This window comes from Heterocephalus glaber, unplaced genomic scaffold (genome assembly GCF_053883595.1).
Source record: "Heterocephalus glaber isolate CG9 unplaced genomic scaffold, H.glaber_assembly_v1.0 deba00000281, whole genome shotgun sequence".
Lineage (NCBI taxonomy): Eukaryota > Metazoa > Chordata > Mammalia > Rodentia > Bathyergidae > Heterocephalus > Heterocephalus glaber.
In genome coordinates this window covers 15,567,431-15,591,519 of record NW_028258139.1, presented here as the reverse complement: position 1 = coordinate 15,591,519, position 24,089 = coordinate 15,567,431, and the positions used below count along the sequence as shown (strand labels likewise).

The window sequence follows — 24,089 nt, the reverse complement described above, 5'->3', positions numbered from 1 at the left end:
GCTACTTCATTATGTACTAAATTATTTTATTGATCTTTTTTATATTTCTAATAAATAATGCATTGATTTTAAAAAAAGAAAAGAAAAGAAGCCTTCAGCAACAGGTAGATCTAACAGCCATATACAAAGCATATACTACAACAGATCATAAACTCTTCTCAAGTGCACATGGAATATTTCCCAGAATAGACCATATGCCACACCCTAAGACATGTGTCAATAAATTTCAATGAACTAAAATCATACAACTATGTTTTCCAACCACAACAGAATTATGTTAGACATCAACAACAGCAGAAAATTTGTGAAATTCACAAATATTTGGAAATTTAACCACACACAAATATGCAATGAGTCAAAGAAAAAAATAACAAAAGAAATTAGAAAACACAGCTAAATGAAAATAAAAACACAATACAACAAAAATGAGATGCTTTAAAAGCTTAGAGGGTGCGCCGGCGCTTTAGCTCAGTGGCACTGTGCCTGCCTCACAAGTGCAAGGTCCTGAGTTCAATCCCTGGAACCAAAAAAAAAAGCTTAGAGGAAATTCATGGCTCTAAAAACCTAAATTTGTAAAAAAAAAAAAAAAAAAAAAAAAAAAAAACAAAGAAAGAAGGAAGGAAAAAGGGATGATCTCAAGTCATAATAACCTAAGAATCTAGAAAAAAACTGAATTCAAAGCAAGGAAAAGGAAGAAAATAATAATAACTATAGCAGAAACAAAGGAAATAAAGAATAGAAAAACAAGGGCTGGGGATTTAGGTCAGTGGCACCTCGCCTGCTTGGCAAGCACAAGGTCCAGAGTTCGATCCCACCCACACACTTCGGGAAGGGGATAGAAGAACAATAGAGAAAAATTAACAAAAACAAATCAGTTTTTAAAGCAAGCAATAAAATTGACAAATTGGCTATGAAAACATAGAGAAATGGGCTGGAACCAGCAAGTGCAAGGTCCTGAGTTTGATCCGTGGTACCAAAAAAAAAAAAATGGAGGGAAGACTCATTACTCAAATTAGAGCTGAAAGAGGAAACATAACTACCAAATTTACAGAAATATAAAGGACTATAAGAGATTACTATGATTATTTGCATACCAATAAATTAAATAATGTAGATGAAATAGGCAATTCCTAGAAAGACATAAACTCCCAAAGCCGCCTCAAGAAGGAAAATAAAATGTGAACAGACCATACAAGATATTAAATCAATAATTTTTTTAATTCCCATAAAAAGAAAAGGAAAAAAGAATAGAAGGAAAAACACAGAAACAAAGCTTTTATAAATAAGGAAGGGAAGAAGGTTCAGAGGGAGGGGAGGATTGGGGGAAAAAAAGAATACTCAAAATATATTATGTACAGGTACAAATTCCCTATGATGAATGTGATCATTATGTATGTAAAAAACGTACCAATAAAATTAATTTTTTTTAAAATTCCCATAAAGAACCCAGAGGAAGGGGCTTCCGGGTCGCCGTAGCACCGCTCCCAGCCCAGAGAAAGGGGCTTTCAGGCCACCCTTCCACCACTCCCAGCCCAGAGGTAGGGGCTTCCAGGCCACCGTTCCACCACTCACAGCCCAGAGGAGGTGAGCTCAGTGGGCACCAACAGCACCCCTCTCTCACGTCGAAATGAGAAGACACATAAACAAATCTCAAAATCAGACTTCCAGATCACCTACAGCAACCCTAAAGGGAACCGAGATGAAACACTCTGATATTCAACCAAGTGGACTCCAGGAACTGGCAACAAAAGAGGATCTGGAAAAAATGAAATCAGAAATAATCTCTCAGATAACAGCAGAGATTGTGCCCATAGTGCAAGACATGATTAATAAATCTAGAGAGGACACAGATAAAAAAATAGAGGAGCTGAGGAACATGACGGAATCTCAACACAGGAAAAAATTGGAAACCTTAAAACAGATACAAACAAATTTCCAGGAGATTAAAAACTCCACTGAAAGTCTACACAGCAGAATGAGCCAATGTGAGGACAGAATTTCAGATATTGAAGAAAAGATTGCAATTAGTGACCAGGAAAAGAAAAACTGCTTTAAAACTGTAAGGGTCCAAGGTCATGAGTTGCAGGGAACACACCAAATCAGCCTGCTGCAGACAGGCAGGTCTGTGGACGCTGTACCAAGGTCACAGGGAACTCGCCGAATCAGCCTGCTGCAGACAGGCAGGTCCGTGGACCATGTACCAAGGTTGCGCAGAACTCACTGAATCAGCCTGTGCCCTGGCAGCAATTCCACCCCCACCCCCGCTCCTCTGGCCTCTTCTCTGTACAGCCACCTGATTCCACACTATAAAGACGCAGAGGACACTGGACCACCAAACCACTGTACTGGGTAAGTTGGAGTCATCTTCACCTCCTGTCAGGACCGGGACTATCTTCAGGAGAAGAGCAGCTATAACCTGCAATACAACTCTGCAGAGTTCAACCCTACAGGAGGACAGGGAGCTCAACTTGGGACTTGCAGCCAGAAATCTGCCTGAATCTCACGGGTCTGCAGCTAGCTTGCTGAGACTCATTGACTTTTATCTACACACTGCTACCCACACTGTCTATTGTGACAGCAGAGACATACCCTGAAAGAGGCCCTTCATCTTCATGGTTATTTTTTATTCCCAAAATTAGTTTTATTAGTTTAGGGTTTTTTTCTCTTTTCTTTTCTTTTGCTCCTCTTATCTTTAATTTTTTTCCTACTCTTTGCAAATATTTGATTTTCTCTCCTTTTTTCTTTTCTTCTTTCTTTTCTCTTTCCTTTCTCTCTTACACTCACTCTCTTGCTCTCCCACATTGTTCATCTGCCCTTTTTGTTCCTATTTTGGTCCTCATTCGGAGTTCTTCTTTATTTTCCTATTATTCTCTTTTTCCTTCTCACCTGTGTCCTCTGGTCACACTGCTAACCTTCCCCTATCCCTCTTCCCATCTGTCCCTCCCTCCACAACCCCTTCTAACTCCACATCCCAAAGAGTAAAGTTGTTATATTGAAGAGTTTATTCACTATATGTTGGGTTGGTCCTCGATCTTGATTTAATTCACACAGCTAAAGGTGATAGATTAATAACTACCACAAAATGTCATTTTCTAAGATGTACTTGATGCACAGGTGTTGCTGATTGTATCACTTGGGCTAAGGTGTTGATATTGATCTAGTCAATGAACCTTCCTAGCATAAGGAAAATGAGATAGCCTTAGAGTCATTAGAGACTCAAAACTTAAAGACCAGCTGTGTCTGGAAGACACCTCTGAGAAGCAATCATTTCATAAGAGTTCTAATTACAAGCAACAAAGATACCTACAATAAGCAATTTCAAACTATCAACCCAGGAGTTAAACCAAGGACAGTACCAAAAACAAAAATGAGAAGACATTTAAGCAAGGCACAAACTCAGACTTCCACCCCACCAAGAGTAAATCCTGGGGGAAATGAGATGGAAAAGTCCCATAACCAACCACCTGGATACCCTGAACTGATAGCACTGGAAGTAACAAAATAGATGAATGAGGCTCTAGAAAAATTCAAAGCAGAAATAATCTCCCAGATACCTACAGAGATGGTGAGCAGAGTGAAAGACATGATTAGAGGATCGAGAACAGAAACAGATAAAAAAAATAGATGAGCTCAGAAACATGCTGGAAGCCATGAATACCCAGCATAAGAAAGAAATGGAAACCATGATCGCCCAACAAAAGAAAGAAATGGAATCCATGAAACAGATTCAAACAGATATTCAGGAGATCAAAAACTCCACTGAAAGTATCCACAGCAGATTAAAGGAGTCTGAAGATAGAATATCAGATATTGAAGACAGGATCACGATTAAAGACCATGAAAGCAGAGATTTCTTAAAAATAGTAAGGGACCACGAGAAATCAATCCAACAACTGCTGGATAATGCAAAGAAGAATAACATAAGACTGATAGGAGTCCATGAGAAAACAGGAGAAAGCACAATTGACATAAAAAAACTGTTCACAGAAGTAATAGTGGAAAACTTTCCAGACAGAGGTAGAGAATTGGACATACAGATAAGTGAGGCATATAGAACTCCAACTAGCCATGATCAAAAAAAATCTACATCTAGGCATATAATAGTCAAGATCCAAGAAAAACAAAATCCTACAAACAGTTGGAGAAAAGAAACAAATCACCTGCAAAGGAAAGCCCATCAGAATCAAAGCAGACTTCTCAACACAAAAATTCAAATCAAGGAGAGCCTGGAGTGAAGTATTTCAAGCCTTAAAAGAAAACAACTTCCAACCTAGACTGTTGTATTCTGCAAAATTATCTTTCAAAATTGATGGGGAAATTAGATACTTCCACAACAAAGAACACCTGAGAAATTTCATGAACATCAAACCAGCACTACAAGCAATTCTAAACAATTTCCTAGAAAAAAGCAATGAAGGTCACAACTCCATGAGGCCCAACAGAGGGAAGTCACCAGGCAAGGTAAGAAACTAAAGGGAAAGGGGGGAAAACTAAGAAATAAAAGAGCCAACAAAAGTTAAACATCATGACAAGGATAAATCAATATCTACCAATTATAACCCTCAATGTTAATGGCCTCAATTCATCAATCAAAAGAAATAGACTGGCAGAATGGATTAAAAAGGAAAATGCAAAAATATGCTGTATACAAGAAACACACCTAACTCAAAAAGAAACTCATAGACTGAAAGTAGAAGGATGGAAAACAGTTCTCCACATCACAGGAACCCAGAAGAAAGCAGGGGTAGCAATCTTATTTGCAAACAAAGTAGATTTCAAACCAAAACTAATTAAGAGAGACAAAGATGGTCACTACATTCTTGTGAAAGGAACAATCCAAGAAGATGACAATCCTAAATATATATGCACCAAATACGAATACCCCCAACTATACAAAACAAATATTAATAGACATGAAAAACCAAATAAACACTAACACAATTGTAGTGGGGGACCTCAATACCCCACTATCAAAAATAGACAGATCATCTAGACAAAAACTTAACAAGGAAATTCTAGAACTGAACCAAGCTATTGAACCAATGGACTTAATAGATGTTTACAGAGTGTTCCATCCCACAAAATCGGATTACACATTCTTTTCAGCAGCACACGGGTCATTCTCCAGAACAGACCACAATGTAGCTCATAAGACATGTCTAAGTAAATGTAAAAGAACTGAAGTTACCCCATGTATATTATCAGACCATAGTGCAATAAAATTGGAGATCAATAACATAAGAAACCGCAAAACCCCAACAAACACATGGAAACTGAAAAACACCCTCTTGAACAAGCAAGGGGTCTCAGAAGTAATTAAAGAAGAAATTAAAAAGTTTCTACAGGTAAATGAAAATGCCAGTACAACATAAAGGAATCTATGGGACACAATGAAAGCAGTTCTACGAGGGAAATTCATAGTAGTGAATGCCCATATTAGGAAAACAGAGAAAACTCAGATAAATAGCCTAATGGAGAACCTCAAGCTCCTAGAAAAAGAAGAGCATAACAAATCCAAAGCTCATACAAGAGAGGAAATTATAAAGATCAGGGCAGAAATAAATGCAATGGAGACTAAGAGAACAGTACAAAAAATCAATGAATCAAAGAGTTGGTTTTTTGAAAGAATAAATAAAATCGATAAAGCTTTAGCCAACCTTATCAAAAAAAGGAAAGAAAAGGCTCAAATCCATGCAATTAAGAATGAAAGAGGTGAAGTCACAAAAGATCCAACAGAAATCCAGAGGATCATCAATACCTACTTCAAGAACCTCTACTCCAGTAAAATGGAAAACACATAAGAAATGGACAGATCCCTAGATACATATGAGTTGGCAAAGTTAAATGAAGAAGATATAGAAATTCTAAACACCCTAATTACAATGAATGAAATTGAAAATGTAATAAAATATTTAACAACAAAGAAAAGCCCAGGTCCTGATGGCTTCACTGCTGAATTCTACAAGACATTTAAAGAAGAACTAATGCCATTACTCTTTAAACTCATCAAGGAAATTGAAAGGGAAGCAATACTTCCAAATTCATTCCTGGAAGCAAGCGTTACTTTGATTCCAAAACCAGGGAAAGACCCAATCCAGAAAGAGAACTATAGGCCAATCTCCCTAATGAACATAGATGCAAAAATCCTCAACAAGATACTGGCAAACAGAATACAGAGGGTCATCAAGAAGATCATACATCCTGACCAAGTCGGATTTATCCCAGGGATGCAAAGATAGTTCAACATTCGTAAATCAATAAATGTAATACACCATATTAACAGACTCAAGAACAAAAACCATATGATAATCTCAATAGATGCAGAAAAAGCATTCGACAAAATACATGATAAAAACCCTACAGAAAATTGGAATAGAAGGTCTTTATCTTAATCTGATCAAGGCTATCTATGAAAAACCAACAGCCAACATCATACTAAATGGTCAAAAACTGAAAACTTTCATGCTAAAATCAAGAACAAGACAAGGATGCCCACTATCACCACTCTTGTTCAATATAGTTCTGGAAACATTAGCCTCATCAATTAGAAAAGAGAAATAAATAAAAGGAATAAAGATAGGAAAAGAAGAAGTTAAACTATCATTATTTGTTGAAAATGATACTCTACATAGAAGACCAAAAAACTCCACCAGAAGACTTCTAGACTTAATTGACAGATTCAGTAGAGTAGCTGGATACAAGGTCAACACTCAAAAAACAATAGCCTTCTTGTACACAAATAACAGACTCACTGAGAGAGAAATTAGGGAAAAAATTCCTTTTACAATAGCATCCAAAAAATGAAATATCTAGGAATCAATCTAACCAAGGAAGCAAAAGACCTCTACACTGAAAACTACAGAACAGAGATCAAAGGATACAAGAAAATGGAAAGACATCCCTTGCTCCTGGTTAGGAAGAACCAATATAGTCAAAATGGCCATACTTCCAAAACTACTATATAGATTCAATGCAATGCCGATTGAAATTCCAACAATATACTTCATAGAACTAGAGAAAACAATCCAAAAATTCATTTGGAACCATAAGAGACCTAGAATAGCTAAAGCAATTCTAAGCAACAGAGACAAGGGTGGGGGTATCACAATCCCCAACTTGAAACTATACTACAAAGCTACTGTGACAAAATCAACATGGTACTGGCAAAGGAACAAACCTGAGGATCAGTGGAATAGGTTAGAAGATGCAGAAACAACTCCAGACATGCTCAGCCACCTCATCTTTGACAAAGGAGCCAACCACCCTCATTGGAGGAAAGATAGCCTATTTAATAAATGGTGTTGGAAAACCTACACTTCAACCTGCCAAAGATTGAAACTAGACCCATATCTATCACCATGCACTAAACTAAGATCGAAATGGATTAAAGACATAAATATTAAGACAAAAACACTAAACTTGCAGGAAGATAAGTAAGGTAGAACTCTTAATGACATTGGCATAGGAAAAGACTTCATGAACAAAACCTCAGGAGCACAGGAACTAGCAGAAAGAATCAACAACTGGGATCTCATCTTATTAAAAAGCTTCTGCACTGCAAAAGAAACCACCAACAGAGCTAACAAACAACCTACAATATGGGAAAAAAATTTAGCAGCTGTACCTCAGACAAAGGACTACTATCTAGAATATATAAAGAAATGAAAAAAATCAGACCCCCCAAATTCAAAGACCCAATTCAAAAATGGGCATCAGAAATGAACAGACATTTCTCAGAAAAAGAAGTAAAAGCAGCAAACAAATACACGAAAAAATGTTCAACATCACTGGTCATTCGAGAGATGCAGATGAAAACAACACTGAGATTCCACCTCACCCCAGAAAGGATGGCTGCTATCAAGAAATCAACAAATAACAAATGCTGGCGGGGTTGTGGGGAGAACGGAACCCTTCTCCATTGTTGGTGGGAGTGCAGACTGGTGCAACCACGGTGGAAGTCAGTATGGAGATACCTCAAAGAACTAGGACTACAGGTCCCATTTGACCCAGATATCCCCCTGCTGGGTATCTTTCCCAAAAGAATTAAAAGAATCATACCACAGTGATATATGTGCACCCATGTTTATAGCGGCACAGTTTGTAATAGCTAAAGCTTGGAAGCAGCCCAAGTGCCCATCAACTAGAAACTGGATAAAGAAAATGTGGGGTTTTTTACAAAATGGAGTACTACTCAGCCATAAAGAACGAAAAACTAGAGTCATTTATAGCTAAATGGATGCCTATCAAGGCCATACTCTTAAGTAAAATAAATAGGACACACATATGTAAATACCAAATAGTTTCACTAGTGTGAGAAACTGATAGTGTAAACAAGGGTTAAAATGATTAAAATGAATAATTGATAATTTGAAGTAGGAAAAAAGGTCCAAAGACGAAGGAGTGAAGGGAGGGGAAGGGGAAAGGAAAAGAGGGAAAGGAAAAACTATGAGAAAAGAAAAAAAACAATGGAAATGAAATCTATGAAAATAGGGAAGGGTGGAGGGGGTGAAGGGCGCACAAGTAATGGGGAAAAAAATAAGAACCAAGATATATTATGTACAGGTACAAACACCCAATGATAAATCTAAACGAATTGTATACCTAAAATGTACCAATAAAAGAACAAAAAAAAAATCTACACATAGGCATATAATACTTAAGATTCCAGAAACCCAAGAGAAGAACAAAGTTGTACAAGCAGTGAGAGAAAAGAAACAAATCACACACAAAGGAAAGCCCATGAGAATCACAGCAGACTTCTCAATGCAAACCCTCAAGGCAAGAAGAGCTTGGAGTGACAGTATTGCAAGCCCTGAAGGAAAACAGCCTCCAACCCAGACTGATGTCCAGCCTCCAACCCTGCAAATCTATCTTTCAAAATTGATGGAAAAATAAGATACTTTCATGACAAAGAGCACCTCAGGAACTTCATAAGTACCAAACCAGCACTCCAAAAAATTTTAGACAATATCCTAGGAACAGACAATGAGGATCACAACCCCAGGAAGCCCAGCAGAATGAATCCCTCGGGCGCAACATGAAATTAAATGTAAGAGGGAGAAGCCGACAAAAAGAAAAAGTCATGACAATGATAAGTCAACATGTTTCAGTTATAACCATCAATGTTAATGCTCTCAATTCACCAATCAAAAGAAATAGACTGGCAGAATGGGTCAAGAAGCAACATCCTACAATATGCTGCACACACGAAACACACTTAATTCAAAAAGAAACACAAAGATTGAGTTAAGATTGGAAAACAATACTCCATGCGACAGGAACCAAAAAAAAAAGCAGGAGTAGCTATCCTCTTTGTAGATCAATTGGATTTCAAACCAACAGTGATTAAGAGAGACAAAGAAGGACACTACATCCTCGTAAAGGGAACAATCCAACAGGAAGTGATGACAATCATAAATATCTATGCACCAAACACTTGTGCACCCAACTATATAAAATAAATACTAACAGACATAAAAAGTCATATATGCAGTAATACAACAGTAGTGAGGGACCTCAACACCCCACTGTCACAAATAGAGAGATCAACTAGACAAAAAATAAACAATAAAATACTAGAACTCAATCAAACTCTTGAACAAATCAACTTAACAGGTGTTTACAGAGTGTTCCACCCCACAAAATCAAAATACACATTCTTCTCAGCTGCACACCGGTCGTTCTTGAAAACAGACCACATACTCACTCATAGAACATATTTAGGTAAGTGCAAAGAAATTGAAGTTATCCCCTGTATATTACCAGACCATAGTGCAATGAAATTGGAGATCAATAGCAAAAGAAACCGCACAAATTTCATAAACACATGGAAATTGAACAACACACTTCTGAATAACCAATAGGTCACAGAGGAAATTAAAGAAGAAATCAGTTCCTTCAATTGAATGACTATGACAATACAACATATCGGAATCTATAGGACACAATGAAAGCAGTCTTACAAGGGAAATTTATAGCAGTCAACGCACATATTAGGACAACAGAGCGAGCCCAGTTAAACAACCTCATGCTGAACCTCAAGCTTCCAGAAAAAGACGAACAGGACAACCCCAGAGCTCATACAAGGGAGGAAATTATAAAGATCAGAGCAGAAATCAATTCAATGGAGACTAAGAGAACGATACAAAAAAATTAATGAAGCCAAGAGTTGGTTCTCGGAAAGAATAAACAAAATTGACAAACCCTTAGCCAACCTTATCAGAAAAAGGAAAGAAAAGCCCCAAATCCATGCAATTAGGAATGAAAAGGGTGAAATTACAATGGAACCAGCAGAAATCCAGAGGATCATCAATACCTACTTGAAGAACTTATACGCAAATAAGATGGAAAACAGAAGAAATGGACAGATTCCTAGATATGTATGAATTACGAAAGGTGAACAAAGAAGACCTAAAAATTCTAAACAACCCAATATCAATCAATGAAATTGAAAACGTAATTAAAAACTTACTAACTGGGGCCGGGGATTTAGCTCAGTGGTTCCGCCGCCTGCCTCACAAGCACAAGGTTCCAAGTTCGATCCCCGGTACCAAAAAAAAAAAAAAAAAAACTTACCAACTAAGAAAAGCCTGAGTCCTGATGGCTTCACTGCTGAATTCTACATGACATTTAGAGAGGAAATACTGCCACTACAGTTTAAACTCTTCAATGAAATTGAAAGGGAAGCAATACTCTCAAATTCATTCCTGGAAGCAAGCATCACCTTGATCCCCAAAGCAGAGAAAGACACAATCGAGAAAGAGAACTATAGGCCAATCTCACTAATGAACACAGATGCAAAAATCCTTAATAAGATACTGCCAAATAGAATGCAGAAGATCATCAAAAAGATCATACACCCTGACCAAGTGGAATTCACCCCAGGGATGCAGGGATGGTTCAATATATGCAAATCAATCAATGTAACCCACTATATCAATAGACTCAAGAACAAAAACTATATGATCATCAATAGATGCAGAAAAAGCATTTGACAAAATCCAACATGCATTTATGATTTTTTTAAAAACCTACAAAAAATCAGAATAGACGGTCTCTACCTCAATCTGACAAAAGCCATCTACGAAAAACCAACAGCCAATATCATACTAAATGGTCAAAAACTGAAATCCTTCACACTAAAATCAGGAATAAGACAAGGATGTCCACTATCACCACTCTTGTTCAATATAGTTTTGGAAACATTAGCCATGGCAATTAGACAAGAGAAAGAAATAAAAGGAATAAAGATGGGAAATTAAGAAGTCAAATTGTCATTATTTGCAGATGACATGATACTCTATATAGGAGACCCCAAGAACTCCACTAAAAGTCTTCTAGACTTAATAACCAAATTCAGTAGAGGAGCTGGATACAAGGTCAACATACAAAAATCAATAGCTTTGCTCTACATGAACAACAGACTGAGACAGAAATAGGACAAACAATTCCTTTCACAATAGCATCCAAAAAACTGAAATACCTAGGAATCAATCTAATGAAAGAAATCAAAGACCTCTTGTCTGAAAACTACAGCACTCTGAAAAGACAGATTGACGATGATATCAGAAAATGGAAAGACATCCCCTGCTCATGGGTAGGAAGGATCAACATAATGAAAATGGCCATACTTCCAAAACTGCTATATAGATTCAATGCAATTCCAGTTGAAATGCAAGCAGCATACTGCATGGACCTTGAGAAAACAATCCAAAAATTCATTTAGAACAAGAAGAGACCCAGAATAGCAAAAGCAATTCTAGGTAACAGAGACATGGCAGGGGGTATCACAATCTCCAACTTGAAACTATACTACAAAGCTACTGTGATAAAAACAGCATGGTACTGCCAAAGAAACAGACCTGAGGACCAGAGGAACAGATTAGAACATGCCAAAACAAATCCAGACACACTCAGTCATCTCATCTTTGATGAAGGAGCCAAACACCCTCACTGGAGGAAAGATAGCCTCTTTAATAAATGGTGCTGGAAAAATTGGGTTTCAACTTTCCAAAGATTAAAACTAGACCTATATCTCTCACCATGCACTAAACTAAAATCTAAATGGATTAAAGATCTAAATATTAAAACAGAAATGCTAAACCAGCTGGAGCAGAAGTTAGGTAGAACTCTTGGAGACATTGGTGTAGGAAAAGATTTTATGAACAAAACCTCAGTTGCCCGTGAACTAGCACAAACAATCAACAAATGGGATCGCTTCTTATTAAAAAGCTTCTGCACTGCAAGAGAAACCACCAACAGAGTGAAGAGTCAACTCACAATGTGGGAAAAAATTTTCACCTGCTCTCCCTCAAAGGTCTACTATCTCAAATCTATAAAGAACTTTAAAAATCAGACCTCCCAAATTTAAAGACCCAATCCAAAAATGGGCATCTGAAATGAACAGACATTTCTCACACAAAGAAGTAGAAACAGTAAATAAATACATGAAAAAATGTTCAACATCACTGGTCACTGGAGAAATGCAAATGAAAACAATGCTGAGATTCCACCTCACTCCAGAAAGAATGGCTGCTATCATGAAATCAACTGATAACAAATGCTGGTGGGGCTGTGGGGAAAAAGGAATACTGCTCCACTGCTGGTGGGAGTTTAGACTGGTGCAAGTACTGTGGAAACCAGTATGGAGATAAATCAAAGAACTAGGACTGGAAGTCCCATTTGACCACGCTATTCCCCTGCTGGGGATCTTACCCAAAGAATTAGAAGAATCATACCACAGTGATATATGTGCACTCATTTTCATAGCAGCACAGTTTGTAATTCCTAAAACTTGAAAACAGCCCAAATGCCCATCAACTGGAGACTGGATAAAGAAAATGTGGTTTTTTTATAAAATGGAGTACTACTCAGCCATAAAAAATGAGAAATTAGAGACATTTATAGCTAAATGGATGCACATTGAGGCAATCCTCTTAAGTGAAATAAATAGGACACATGTGTAAATACTGAATAGTTTCTCTGGTGTGAGAAACTGAAAGTGTAAATAAGGACTAAAAGGTGTAATAGATAATATGAAATTGGAAGAAAAGGGGCAAAGGGGTAGGGGAAGTGGGAGGGGTAGGGGAAAGGAAAGAAGGAAATGGAATTAATACGAGAAAATGAAAAAATGGAAACTAAGTCTTTTATATAAATAGGGAGGGATGGATGGGTTGAAGGGAGGGCAGGGAAAGGGGGAAAAATAAGAACCAAGAGAGATTATGTAAAGGTGCAAATTTCCAATGATGAATGTCATTATATTATATACCTAAAACGTACCAATAAAATATTTTTTTTTAATTCCCATAAAGAAAAGGCAAGTTACAAGTGGCTTCAATGCAGAATTCTACCAAATACTTAAGGACATATAGCCAGCCATTGTGGCACATGCCTATAATCCCAGCACTTGGGAGGCCGAAGCAGAAGGATCACTGGGAGTTCGAGGCCAGCCTAGGTTATATAGTAAGTTTAAGGCCAGCCTCCACTACAAAGTAGGACCCTGTCTCAATACATCAAGAAAACAAAAGGACATATTGACACCAGTTCTTCACAAACCCTTCCAAAAAAGAAATATGTAAGAGAGAGGAACACCAACCAACACATCAAGTCAATATTGTCCTGATACCAAAGCCAGAAAAAGACATCAAAGTAAAAGGATACTACACAACATTATCTCTCACCAATACACATGTAAAACTCCTCAACAAAATACTAGGAAAATCCAGCAAGATATAAAAGGATTATACAGTATGATCAAGTTGAGATTTATTTCAGAAATGCAAGGTTGACTTAACATCTAAAAATTAATTCATGTATCCCCAGAGCCTAGAACAGGGCCTGGCACACAATAACCATTCAATAAAGACTTACGCAATGAATGAAAACAAAAAAATTAATTCATTTAATACACATGTGAATAGAATAAAGGGCAAAAACCATGTGATCAATTCAACAGACACAGAAAAAGCACTGACAAATTCAATACCCTTTCTTTTTTTTCTTTTTTTTTTTTTTTTTTTTGGTACCAGGGATCAAACTTGGGTCCTTCCACTTTTGAGGCAGGTGGTGGAACCACTGAGCTAAATCCCCAGCCTGAACACCCTTTCATAATAAAAGTATTCTATACAGTAGGAATAGGGCCAGGATTTACTCAGTAACACCGCTCCTGCCTCGCAAGCGCAAGGGTCCTGAGTTCAATCCCTGGTACCCCTCTCCCCCAAAAAAGCATCTATACACTAGGAATAGAAGGGAATGTTCTCAGTCTGATAAAGGGCACCAATGAAAAAGCTACAACTAACATCATACTGGTAATTAGTGGAAAAATATTAAATGTTCTTCCTAAGATCAGTAAAAGTAAAAGCATGTAAATTGGAAAGTAAGAAGTAAAATTATTTCTATTTTCAAGTGACATGATCTTAATTATGGAAAATTCCAAAGAAATCTCTAAAATCTATTAGATCTAATGAGTTCAACAAGGTTGCAGAATTTATATAATATCAATATATAAAAATTTAATTGTATATTTTGAATGAAGCAGAGAGGAAAAAAAATCTAATTGTATTTATATATACTTGCAACAAACCATCTGAAAATGAAATTAAGAAAACAATTACTCGGAATTTAGCTCAGTGGTGCCGCCATCGGCCTCACAAGCACAAGGTCCCAAGTTTGAACCCCAATACCAAAAAAAAAAAAGAAAAGGAAAGAAAACAATCACATTCAAAATAGCATCAAAAAGATAAAAGTAAAGAATGAATTTAACAACAACAAACAAAAATATAAAATGATATTCTAAAACTTACAAATATTGCTGAAAAAAATTAAAGCTATTGTTAGGATAAAACCCTTGTCTAGAATGCATGAGGTCCTGGTTCCCTCACCACAAAGTGATAATAATGATAATAATAAATGGAAAAACATCCACACCTGTGTATTGGAAGATATACATATCCTTAGGATGACAATACTCTCCAAATTGATCCACAAATTTATTGTAATTCCTACCAAATTTCTAGCTGTGTCCTTTGCAGAAATAGACTATCTTATCCTAAAATTCACGTAGAAATTCAAGGAACTCAAAATAATCAAAACAATCCTAAAAGAAAAGAACAAGTTTGGAGGGATTATATCTCCCAATTACAAAATTTACTATGATTTATTGGGTAGGGGGCAGACAGGTAATTTAAAATTTTATGTTTCATATTTTTTCTAAATTCTCTAGAATGAGCATGATTTTTACAATAAGGGGAAAAAAGGTTACTTCTTAAGCATGCATACCCACTCCTTGAAAAAAAATTTTAACCATAAAGAGGTAAACAAATGTCTACTGAAAAAAAAACAAGAGTACATTAGTTTCTCATAAATTGAAAACTTAAAAGCACAAGTACATCAAGTTCCTCAGAAAGCTTATATAACTTACTAAAATTCATTTTCAAAAATTCTATGAGTCAGGGATTTAGCTCAGTGATTCCACCACCTGCTTCGCAAATGCAAGGTCCTGAGTTCGATCCCTGGTACCACAAAAAAAAATTCTAACGATAATGGAAACCCAAGAAACAAAGAGAAAGTCACATTTGACAGCCAACTTTAAATACATGGAAAGGAAAGGCCTAGAACTCCTATACCTCTGACTCTAACTTAACATAATGAAAGAAAAGTCTTTACTAGAAGACAGTGGAATTCTGCACATAAAACAGGATACACCTGGTTAAACTGCACTGGACCAAAGGATAGTTTTTAAAATAAAATTGCAAAGTTTGAACATTATTGAAAAGCTACAAAATGCTCTGGAAAACAGACAGAAATATATATAAATATGTGAAGTCTACTCTATATTCCATACAAAGACAAGTTTATTTTTCTTTACTCATGGATACTGATTAACCAAAGCAGAATATTTTAATTAAGACAAGCAATGCATATTACACTCCTCTCGTCAAACCTAGTTAATGAATGTACTTTGCTATAGAATCATAATACATCTAAAATAGTTGTGAATTTCATGAAAATGCCTTTGTGTGGTTTGTGGAACTCTCCTCAAACCTGCAGGCTGTTTTCAACAGATCTCAGAGGTATTTCCATATTGTCTTTTCCCTTTAGAAGCAATTAAAAATTAACAGACCTGTTGTCAAGACTCAGATACAAGTACACCATGTTCTGCTAACATAGGATAGTGGTAGTCATATACCTGATAAGAAATATATATGTAGAATATACAAAGAACTGTTACAAATCAATAATAAGACACACCAACTAAAAAATGAACAAAGGATATGAACAAACCTTTTTTCAAAGAAAATATACAAATGACCAATAAGCACATGAGAAGATGTTCTGCTCAGCAGCTATAAGGGGAATGCAATTCAAAGATGCTGCAGGGCCGGAAATTTAACTCAGTGGCTTCGGTGCCTGCTGCACAAGCGCAAGGACCCGAGTTTGATCCCTGGTACCAAAAACATTAGGCAAAGGTGCTGCAATTCATAGCACTTCATACCCACCAGGATGGCTGGAATCAAAAGGGTAACAGCTGCCAATGAACATGTAAAGAAATTAGAACTCACACACGTTACTGGTGAGAATATGAAGTGGTGCTGCCACATTTGAAAATAATTGACGGTTTCTCCAAAAGTTGAATACTAAGTTACCACATGACCCAGCAATTTCCAGACACATACATAAAAGAATTTAGGGCCAGGGATTTAGCTCAGTGGCTCCACTGCCTGCCTCGCAAGCACAAGGTCCCGAGTTGTACCAAAAAAAAAAAAAAAAAAGTTTAGAAAGAGAAAGAATTTAAAACATAAGTCTACACAAAAACTGGTGCTGAGCCTGCCTCGAAAGCGCAAGGTCCTGAGTTCCATACCCGGTACTGGAAAAAAAAAACAAAAACTGGTACCGAAGAGTTTAGAGCATTATTATTCATAATAGCCAAAAAACAAAAACAGTGCAGATGCCCATCAACTGATTGAATGGATAAAGGAAATGTGGTGGGTCAAGGTAGTGGAATATCATTCAGCAATAAAAATAAATGAAATGCTGAAGTTAAAGAAGCCAGTCACAAAAGACCACATGTTGTTTGATGTCTCTTAACATGAAGGGTGCAATACAGACAAATCCATAGCAAAAGATAGTGAACCACTAGCTGCCTGGGGCTGGGGGAGGATGGAAAAATGAAGAGTGGTGTGAGTGGGTACAGGGACCTCTTGCCAGGGTGATGAAATATCCTAAAATTAACTATGGGGAGAGTGGTTCAACCCCGAATACACTAAGAACCACTGAATTGTACATTTTAAATGGGTTTTTAAAAATTAAAGCTGTTTTAAAAAATGGGCCGGGGATGTAGCTCAGTGGCACTGCACCTGCCTTGCAAGTGCAAGGTCCTGAGTTCAATCTCTGGTACCAAAAAAAAAAATTAAAAAGCCAAGAACAGTGCACTCACATAGTAAGTACAAATTGTTAATGTTTACTATAGGAAGAAGAAACTCCTCTCAACATAAAAATGGAGAAAGCAAATATGAGTCAAGTGAAATCAGCCAAAAGATTGCTTTCCTTGAATTAAGTACTTGCTGAATGTACACAAAATGTTCAGAAATAAGAGGAAAATAGATTTTGAAAAAAGAACCATTCTACTTAAAATGCAGACTGAGAACTCCAAAGCCTAGCCACAATGTTGCTGGAAGGTGTGGTGTTCGGTGGTTCCAGGCTCCTGCTGTCCTGTTCAAACAACTGGACTGGACAATCAATGAACTTGAAAATACAACATTTATTTAGGTTAAAGAAGAGAACCAGGCACGGTGTTGCATGCCTATAATCCCAGCACTTGAGAGGTTGAGACAGGTGAGAGTTCGAGGCCAGCCTGGGCTCCATAGTGAGTTCGAGATCAGCCTGAACTATAAAGCGAGACCCTGCTTCAAAAACACAAAACAAAAGTTAAAGAAGAAAAAGGAAAATAAGTAAAGAAGTTAAGTGTAAAAAGAAGTAAGAAAGGGGAAGGTACGACCTACACACAGGACAAGCCACTGTAAGAACAAGAGGGCAGCAATGGCCCTGGAGTTGATAGTCCCCATGTTTTATATCTTCTCTCAGTTTCAGATCCAGACCATCAGAAGTTGTTCTGCACACGCATCCTTTCTGTGACTTGACAGTTTCCGCAACAGGCAGGTCACACTCTATTGTCCAGCCTTCCTTCTGGTTCTCTTGGTTGACAGGCCACACTCTATTGCCTGGCCTCTTTGCCATGCTCTAATCTCCTGCTTCAATTAGAAATAATGGAGGAGACGCTTTGTTTTTGAAATAAGCAATGGATCGAGCACCCATCAAACTCTTCTGGCTTTGGAAATGTGGTAGGAAAAGCAAGTAGAGAAAAAAATTCTGAAACAGTTTTTCTTCTACTATTATATCCATTTAAAACTCAAACAGACAGAAGTAGTATAATTTTATGATGGTTTCACATAAATGAGTTTTCTGGAAAGCTAAACAATTTTATTACCCCTGAGAAAATGTTAGCTATTCAGACGCAGAGGCTGTAGAGAATCAAATCTCACTGTTCCTAGGAGCTGTGAAGCGATTCCTTCCCAGCAGACTTGCCACTAGCACATCCATGAGGGTTTGTACAGCAGAGTTGGGGTGGCCTGAAAGATAGCCATGGGTCCAGCGAGAGGGGCCAGTCCCAACCCAAAGGCCCTGGAACAGCAGCCAGCAAGGGGGTAAGGGGAGTAGGAGCAGCCTGTGAGCCAGCAATGGGATGTGGGTAAGAACAGAATTCAGTTCTCTTCCCTTGCTCTCCCTTGGCTAAGCTGTGTAAAGTCCATATTATTCTCATTTAGGCCCACTGAAGAAGATGCCCTCAAATGCCAGCAACAGCAAGTATCTGTATCCTATCCTGTAGCTTTCCCTTCCATAGCAGGAGCCTGACACATCCTGAATGATAGTTTCACCCAATCATCTTCACCTTTACTCCCACCACTCTAAACTCAATTTCATCTCCGTACAACTTTATTTTATAACATTTTTCTCTCAATAATCAACTTATTTTTCTCATCAGAAGAAAATCTGACTTTTAGAAGTAGCTCTCAACTACTTCTGCATGGTGTATGTACCCAATTCCCCAACAAGTAATGTGACCAACACACTGAAATTCAACCCTTTACATCAGGTATCCTAGCCATACTAGACTCAGTGATGTCTAGTGGTCAAACACCAATGCATTCAACATTGACCTATTTTCATCAGCCGAGGGACAGGCATCCAGCTCCTCGGTGACAAGAGGCCCTGCCCTCAGGTGGCTTTCTCATCAGCCACTTGGGTCTCCTGAAAGCATACAGCATTTGTTATGGTCCCTCTATGCTTTCTACAGGCCCTACCAAGAAACTTAGCCACCAGCCTACAGAAAGAACTGGACACAAATAATAAAATGAAAATCTGCAAACCTGAGGCAACTCCATTTCAAAATCAAAATACACAATGAGATGAAAGCAGATGTCCAGGCCCTGAAACCTCTGTAAGCTCAGCTGTCTCATCTGTATTCTTCCAAGGTAAAAGTTTGTCATTTTTCTATTACTTTGTCATGGTTTCTGATTAAGCCAGAAAATAATAGCATTTATCATGAAATAATTAAGCATTATAGTAAAACATTTTTGTTGTATTAATTACACATGGCATAAAGAAAAAAAAAACCCACCTGTATAAAAAAGACAAAATTTATTTCCCTATTAAGACGACATATGCAAAATGCAGTAGGGAATCGGAATTAGTGTTGAAAAGAGCATAAGCCATAAAATCAGAGCAAAATCATTACTATAAATGACTTCAAAATTAATAGGACATGCATGCTCAATGCATTCAGAGAATTAAAGGCACAATTTTCAAATCATTCACTTAACCATGCTAGGGGGAGAATTTTCCTCTTCAACAGACAACATAAAGCAGTAGGGTGCCCCATCAAACAAGGACCAAACAATAATCGGGTTTTTAACAGTTCTGATTTAAGGTAACAAATCAGAATGTTCCAAAGATCACAATCCAGAAATTTTAACCATTCATTCACACCACCATGAAACAAGCACTTTAAAAAAATGAAGAACCAAAAGAAACTAAGCACAGAGATCATGTACCTGGATCAATGAGAACTTCTTGTGCCCCTGGAAGAAAGAACAGATTATGGTCTTTTATTTGGAAAACAAAACTGCTTTATCAAAGATAACTACTAATACACATTCACTTAGCCTTGAAAAATCTGAGACACTTGTATCTGATCAGAAAGGCAATTGTTTGTTTTGTTTTGGTTTTTTTTGGTGCTGGGGATCGAACTGGGTTCCTTGCACTTGCTCAGCAGGCGGCGAAACCACTGAGCTAAATCCCTGGCCCAGAAAGGCAATTCTGAATAACAATGTGTTACCAGTACAGTGTTTTGCTGCAGAATGAAAAAAAAAAAAGAAAAGCTATTGTTCATGTCCTAAACAAATGTTAAAGTACCTCCTTACCTTTCTCTTCCAATTTCTAGGCTCATGCTAACTCTTCTCGAACAAGTATGAGAATTTTTTTATTTCCACAAGTAGGCCACGTAACAAAGAAATATTACTTGTGAAAGCATATATCAGTACCCTGAAAATGGGGGAAAAGGCTATATAGACTTAATGCCAGTCCCCTAAATCAATCAATCAAGCTCTATCTCTATCTGCCTGCCTCTCTCTCTCACACACGCACACGCACACACACACACACACACACACACACACGCAATTATTGAACAGTTCCTTGAGCTAAAGATTTCCAAGGTTTAGAAGGTAGCTTTGTAAGTAATTTAAAATATAAAACTATTAATTTATTATCAAGAAGCTTGTGAAAGTCTTGATCATCTGCTAAACTACCCAAAGTATCAGTGAGATCCAATTAGTCTTCTCTTCATAACGTAATTTCCCATCATAGCAAAACACACCCCAAGAGCCACCACCTACAAAAGCCATGCTTATTATTAGCTATTAATATTTGTAAACAGTTTGACAAGATTAAAAAAATATATCCCTTAATAGCATACGATCTTTCTAAAGTAACATATTTATTCAATTGTCTGTATAAAGAATAAGCCCCATGGTGCTATTTAAGAGCTATTTTGTATATAGCAATTCTATTTTTTTTTGGTTTTTTTAGCAATTCTATTTTTAAATACACAGACTAAAAACCACTGCAGTCTGTAAGCCACCATCAAAATTAAAAACAAACAAAAAAAGGTGTTTTCTACTGAGTACCACATCATTCTTTCCTTTCCCTTGGGTGCTGGCTCCCCTCAGAAAGCACCCAGAATTTGCTCTAAGTCTAAAGAAGATGAAGAAAGTTCCCTCAGGAAGCACCCAGCATGCTCTGCACTAAGACTGATGGGGCAGGTCTCCTCAGGAAGACCCTCTTTGGTCCAGAGCTGACAGGCCTGGCTTGGTTTGTCTAAATTTAAGAAATAGTTCTAAGATACTCACTGTACTATATTCATAAAGTTCATGGACAATGTGGCTTCACCAGTAACAAAAGTGACATTTCAATTCTCTACTTTTGTCTAACCTCTCAAGTGGCAGGTGGATAAAGTAGGGTGTTATTACTGGGTCAAAACACCCTACTTAACAAGCATATAAAGAATTAAGCCCCACTTATACTGATTAACAAGTAACTCTGTGGCTTAAAATAGGTTTATAATAACTCTCCAAGGCCCCCATCACCAGTGCTGCTGCTAACTATATTACAGGAGCTACTGACCCTCCCCAAATGTTCACTCACTTCTTATGTGGGTCTTTCGACATTAAACTGCTTCTTCTTATTTTAATTCCTCAGTAGTTACCAAACACTATGAAATGATATCTCCACACAAAATAATAACTAATGGGTTTGAATCTTTTATGAGATGATCACTATGCTAAACACTTTACATACACCTTGTCTAGTTCTCACAATTGCACAAAGCTGATGTTAGCATTTCACAGATGAGGGGAAAAACCTCTGAGAAAAAAGTGAGTCAATGCACACGGCTAAGTGCAGCATCAGCATTCAAACCAAGTCGGGAGGATTTTTTTAACTAGACTCTTCTACTGATACAAGTGGCCTTCCACTAATGACATACAACAGGTGCTTGAAACTCAGGCAACTCAACATTCTTTTGAGCTTTAAGGTGCTCCTGAGATGGTTTCTACCTCCTTTATAAAATCATGGCTATCTGGTTTCTAATATTGGAAAAGTCCAATTTTACCACTGCTTTCACAGTATGCCTGAAATTTTCACGCTGAGATGACAGAACAAAATTAAGATACAACTAGAATACTTTTTCCAGGTATCTAGATATAATGGACATCGTGCTATTCTGAAGCATTAAGTAATCAAATTAAAGGAAGCTTGTTTAAATCCTCTTTTACAAATGGAAATATTAGTCATTTTTTTTAAAAGGTGCAAGAGCGCCACCTATGGACAGAAAAGCCTTCCTGAGTCACTGAAAAAGATGCAGCAAAATAAACTGCCTCATAATAAACAACCATTAGTAGGGTTTTTTTAAATAGGACACTCACGCGGGGGATTTAGCTCAGTGGTTCTGATGCCTGCCTCGCAAGCACAAGGTCCTGAGTTCAATCCCTAGTACAAAAAAAAAAAAAAAAACAGGTAAAATAGGACGCTCAGAGGCCACAGCTAAAGCTTAGGTGGCACATGCTGAAGTCTGCTTCGGGAAGAGACAGTATTCAGTAATTAATTTTAAAAGTTTAACACCTTTGATGTGAACAAAAGAGGCACTCACAGAAACCCACGTGGTAACAAGAAAAGATCTCAGCCACCCTGGCCCAGCCTCTTCAGCTTAGGGATAGGGAGGCTGAGACTCAGGGTATTCGCCCTTCTGGCATTCAGCTGCAAAGCTTCCCAAAATCTCTGTACTTTGCCCTGTACCAAAAACCAACTGATCTGCAGGAACCCTGCAGTCACAAAGCCCTGTCTGTATTTTGAGCTGTAGATAGCTTTGGTAACTGGTATAATGCCTCCCAATGGGCTGGCAACTTTAAATCACACAATTTTGTCAGGAAACAAAAAATGTTTATGTACATGTTAAAATAGCATGGCCTATTCAATGACATTCCTTTTTATTCCCTCCATAAAGGAAAAGCGATAGCTATCAAGTCAACATTTTTATCTTTTTAACCTATTAAGGGGGTATAGAAAAAAGAAATCCATCTTTTCTTCAACCACAAAAGAGATAAGCTTATTCTCTGAAAATAATTCAATATCAATTTTTCCAAACTTAATGGCTTCGGTCAACTTTTTTTTCTTTCCTTCTTTCTTTTTTTTTTTTGGTACCAGAGATCAAACTCAGGTCCTTGAGCTTGCAGGGCAGGCGGCAGAACCACTGAGCTAAATCCCTGGCCCCAGTCAACTTTTGAATGACAAATTCCTAGTAATTTTAAAGTTTCAGTGGATAATTATATAGCAATTTTGACTTGTGAATTTTGACTTGTGGAAATATATATTATGTACAAATAATCTTAAATTCTGTAGCCTGAGGTAATTTAGCTATTTGTATATTACCAGAATGATACTGATTTCATCAAAACTTCATACTGGGGCTGGGGCTTTAGCTCAGTGGTTTTGCCGCCTGCTGCGCAAGCGCAAGGACCCAAGTTTGATCCCTGGTACCAAAAAAAACCAAACAAACTTCATACTATACTTCAAAATTTAAAAACAGACCCTTACCAGTTTAAATCATATTTATAAATATCATGTAAGTATTCAATATGCACCAGAAATAAATTACCAGCTTCATTATTCAAAGTTGACGCTGCATCCCAGTCTGTCATTTGACAGTTATTTCTATTTTGGTTTTTTTTTGGTACTGGGGATCGAACTCAGGACCTTGCGCTTACAAGGCAGGCGGTGAAACCACTGAGCTAAATCCCTGGCCCTGACAGTTCTTTTCATGGGGCATCCTTAGATGGTTGTGTACTTGGTGTCTAATTCTTGCAATCATACAAAGTATGCAACATCATCCCCACCTCACAAATAAGAAAATGTGTGCAAACCATAAAAAACAAGACTGACAAGTCCTCAAAACCTTAAAATATTCAATAGCAGAAAAT

General features: G+C 37.4%; 1 protein-coding gene across 12 annotated transcripts in view; it reads right to left on the bottom strand.

Annotated features, from left to right (window-relative positions):
• Trappc9 (trafficking protein particle complex subunit 9) overlaps window positions 1-24,089 on the bottom strand; it is a 737,148-nt gene that overhangs the window by 684,114 nt on the left and 28,945 nt on the right. For 8 of the 12 annotated variants that reach the window (XM_087187236.1, XM_087187240.1, XM_004837901.4 and 5 more), the window contains one exon: window positions 20,109-20,135. The exons of the other annotated variants lie outside the window; for them this stretch is intronic. In XM_087187236.1, the coding sequence (XP_087043362.1) occupies window positions 20,109-20,135 (27 nt within the window). The remainder of the gene's footprint in view (window positions 1-20,108; window positions 20,136-24,089) is intronic. 12 annotated transcript variants of the gene reach the window in all.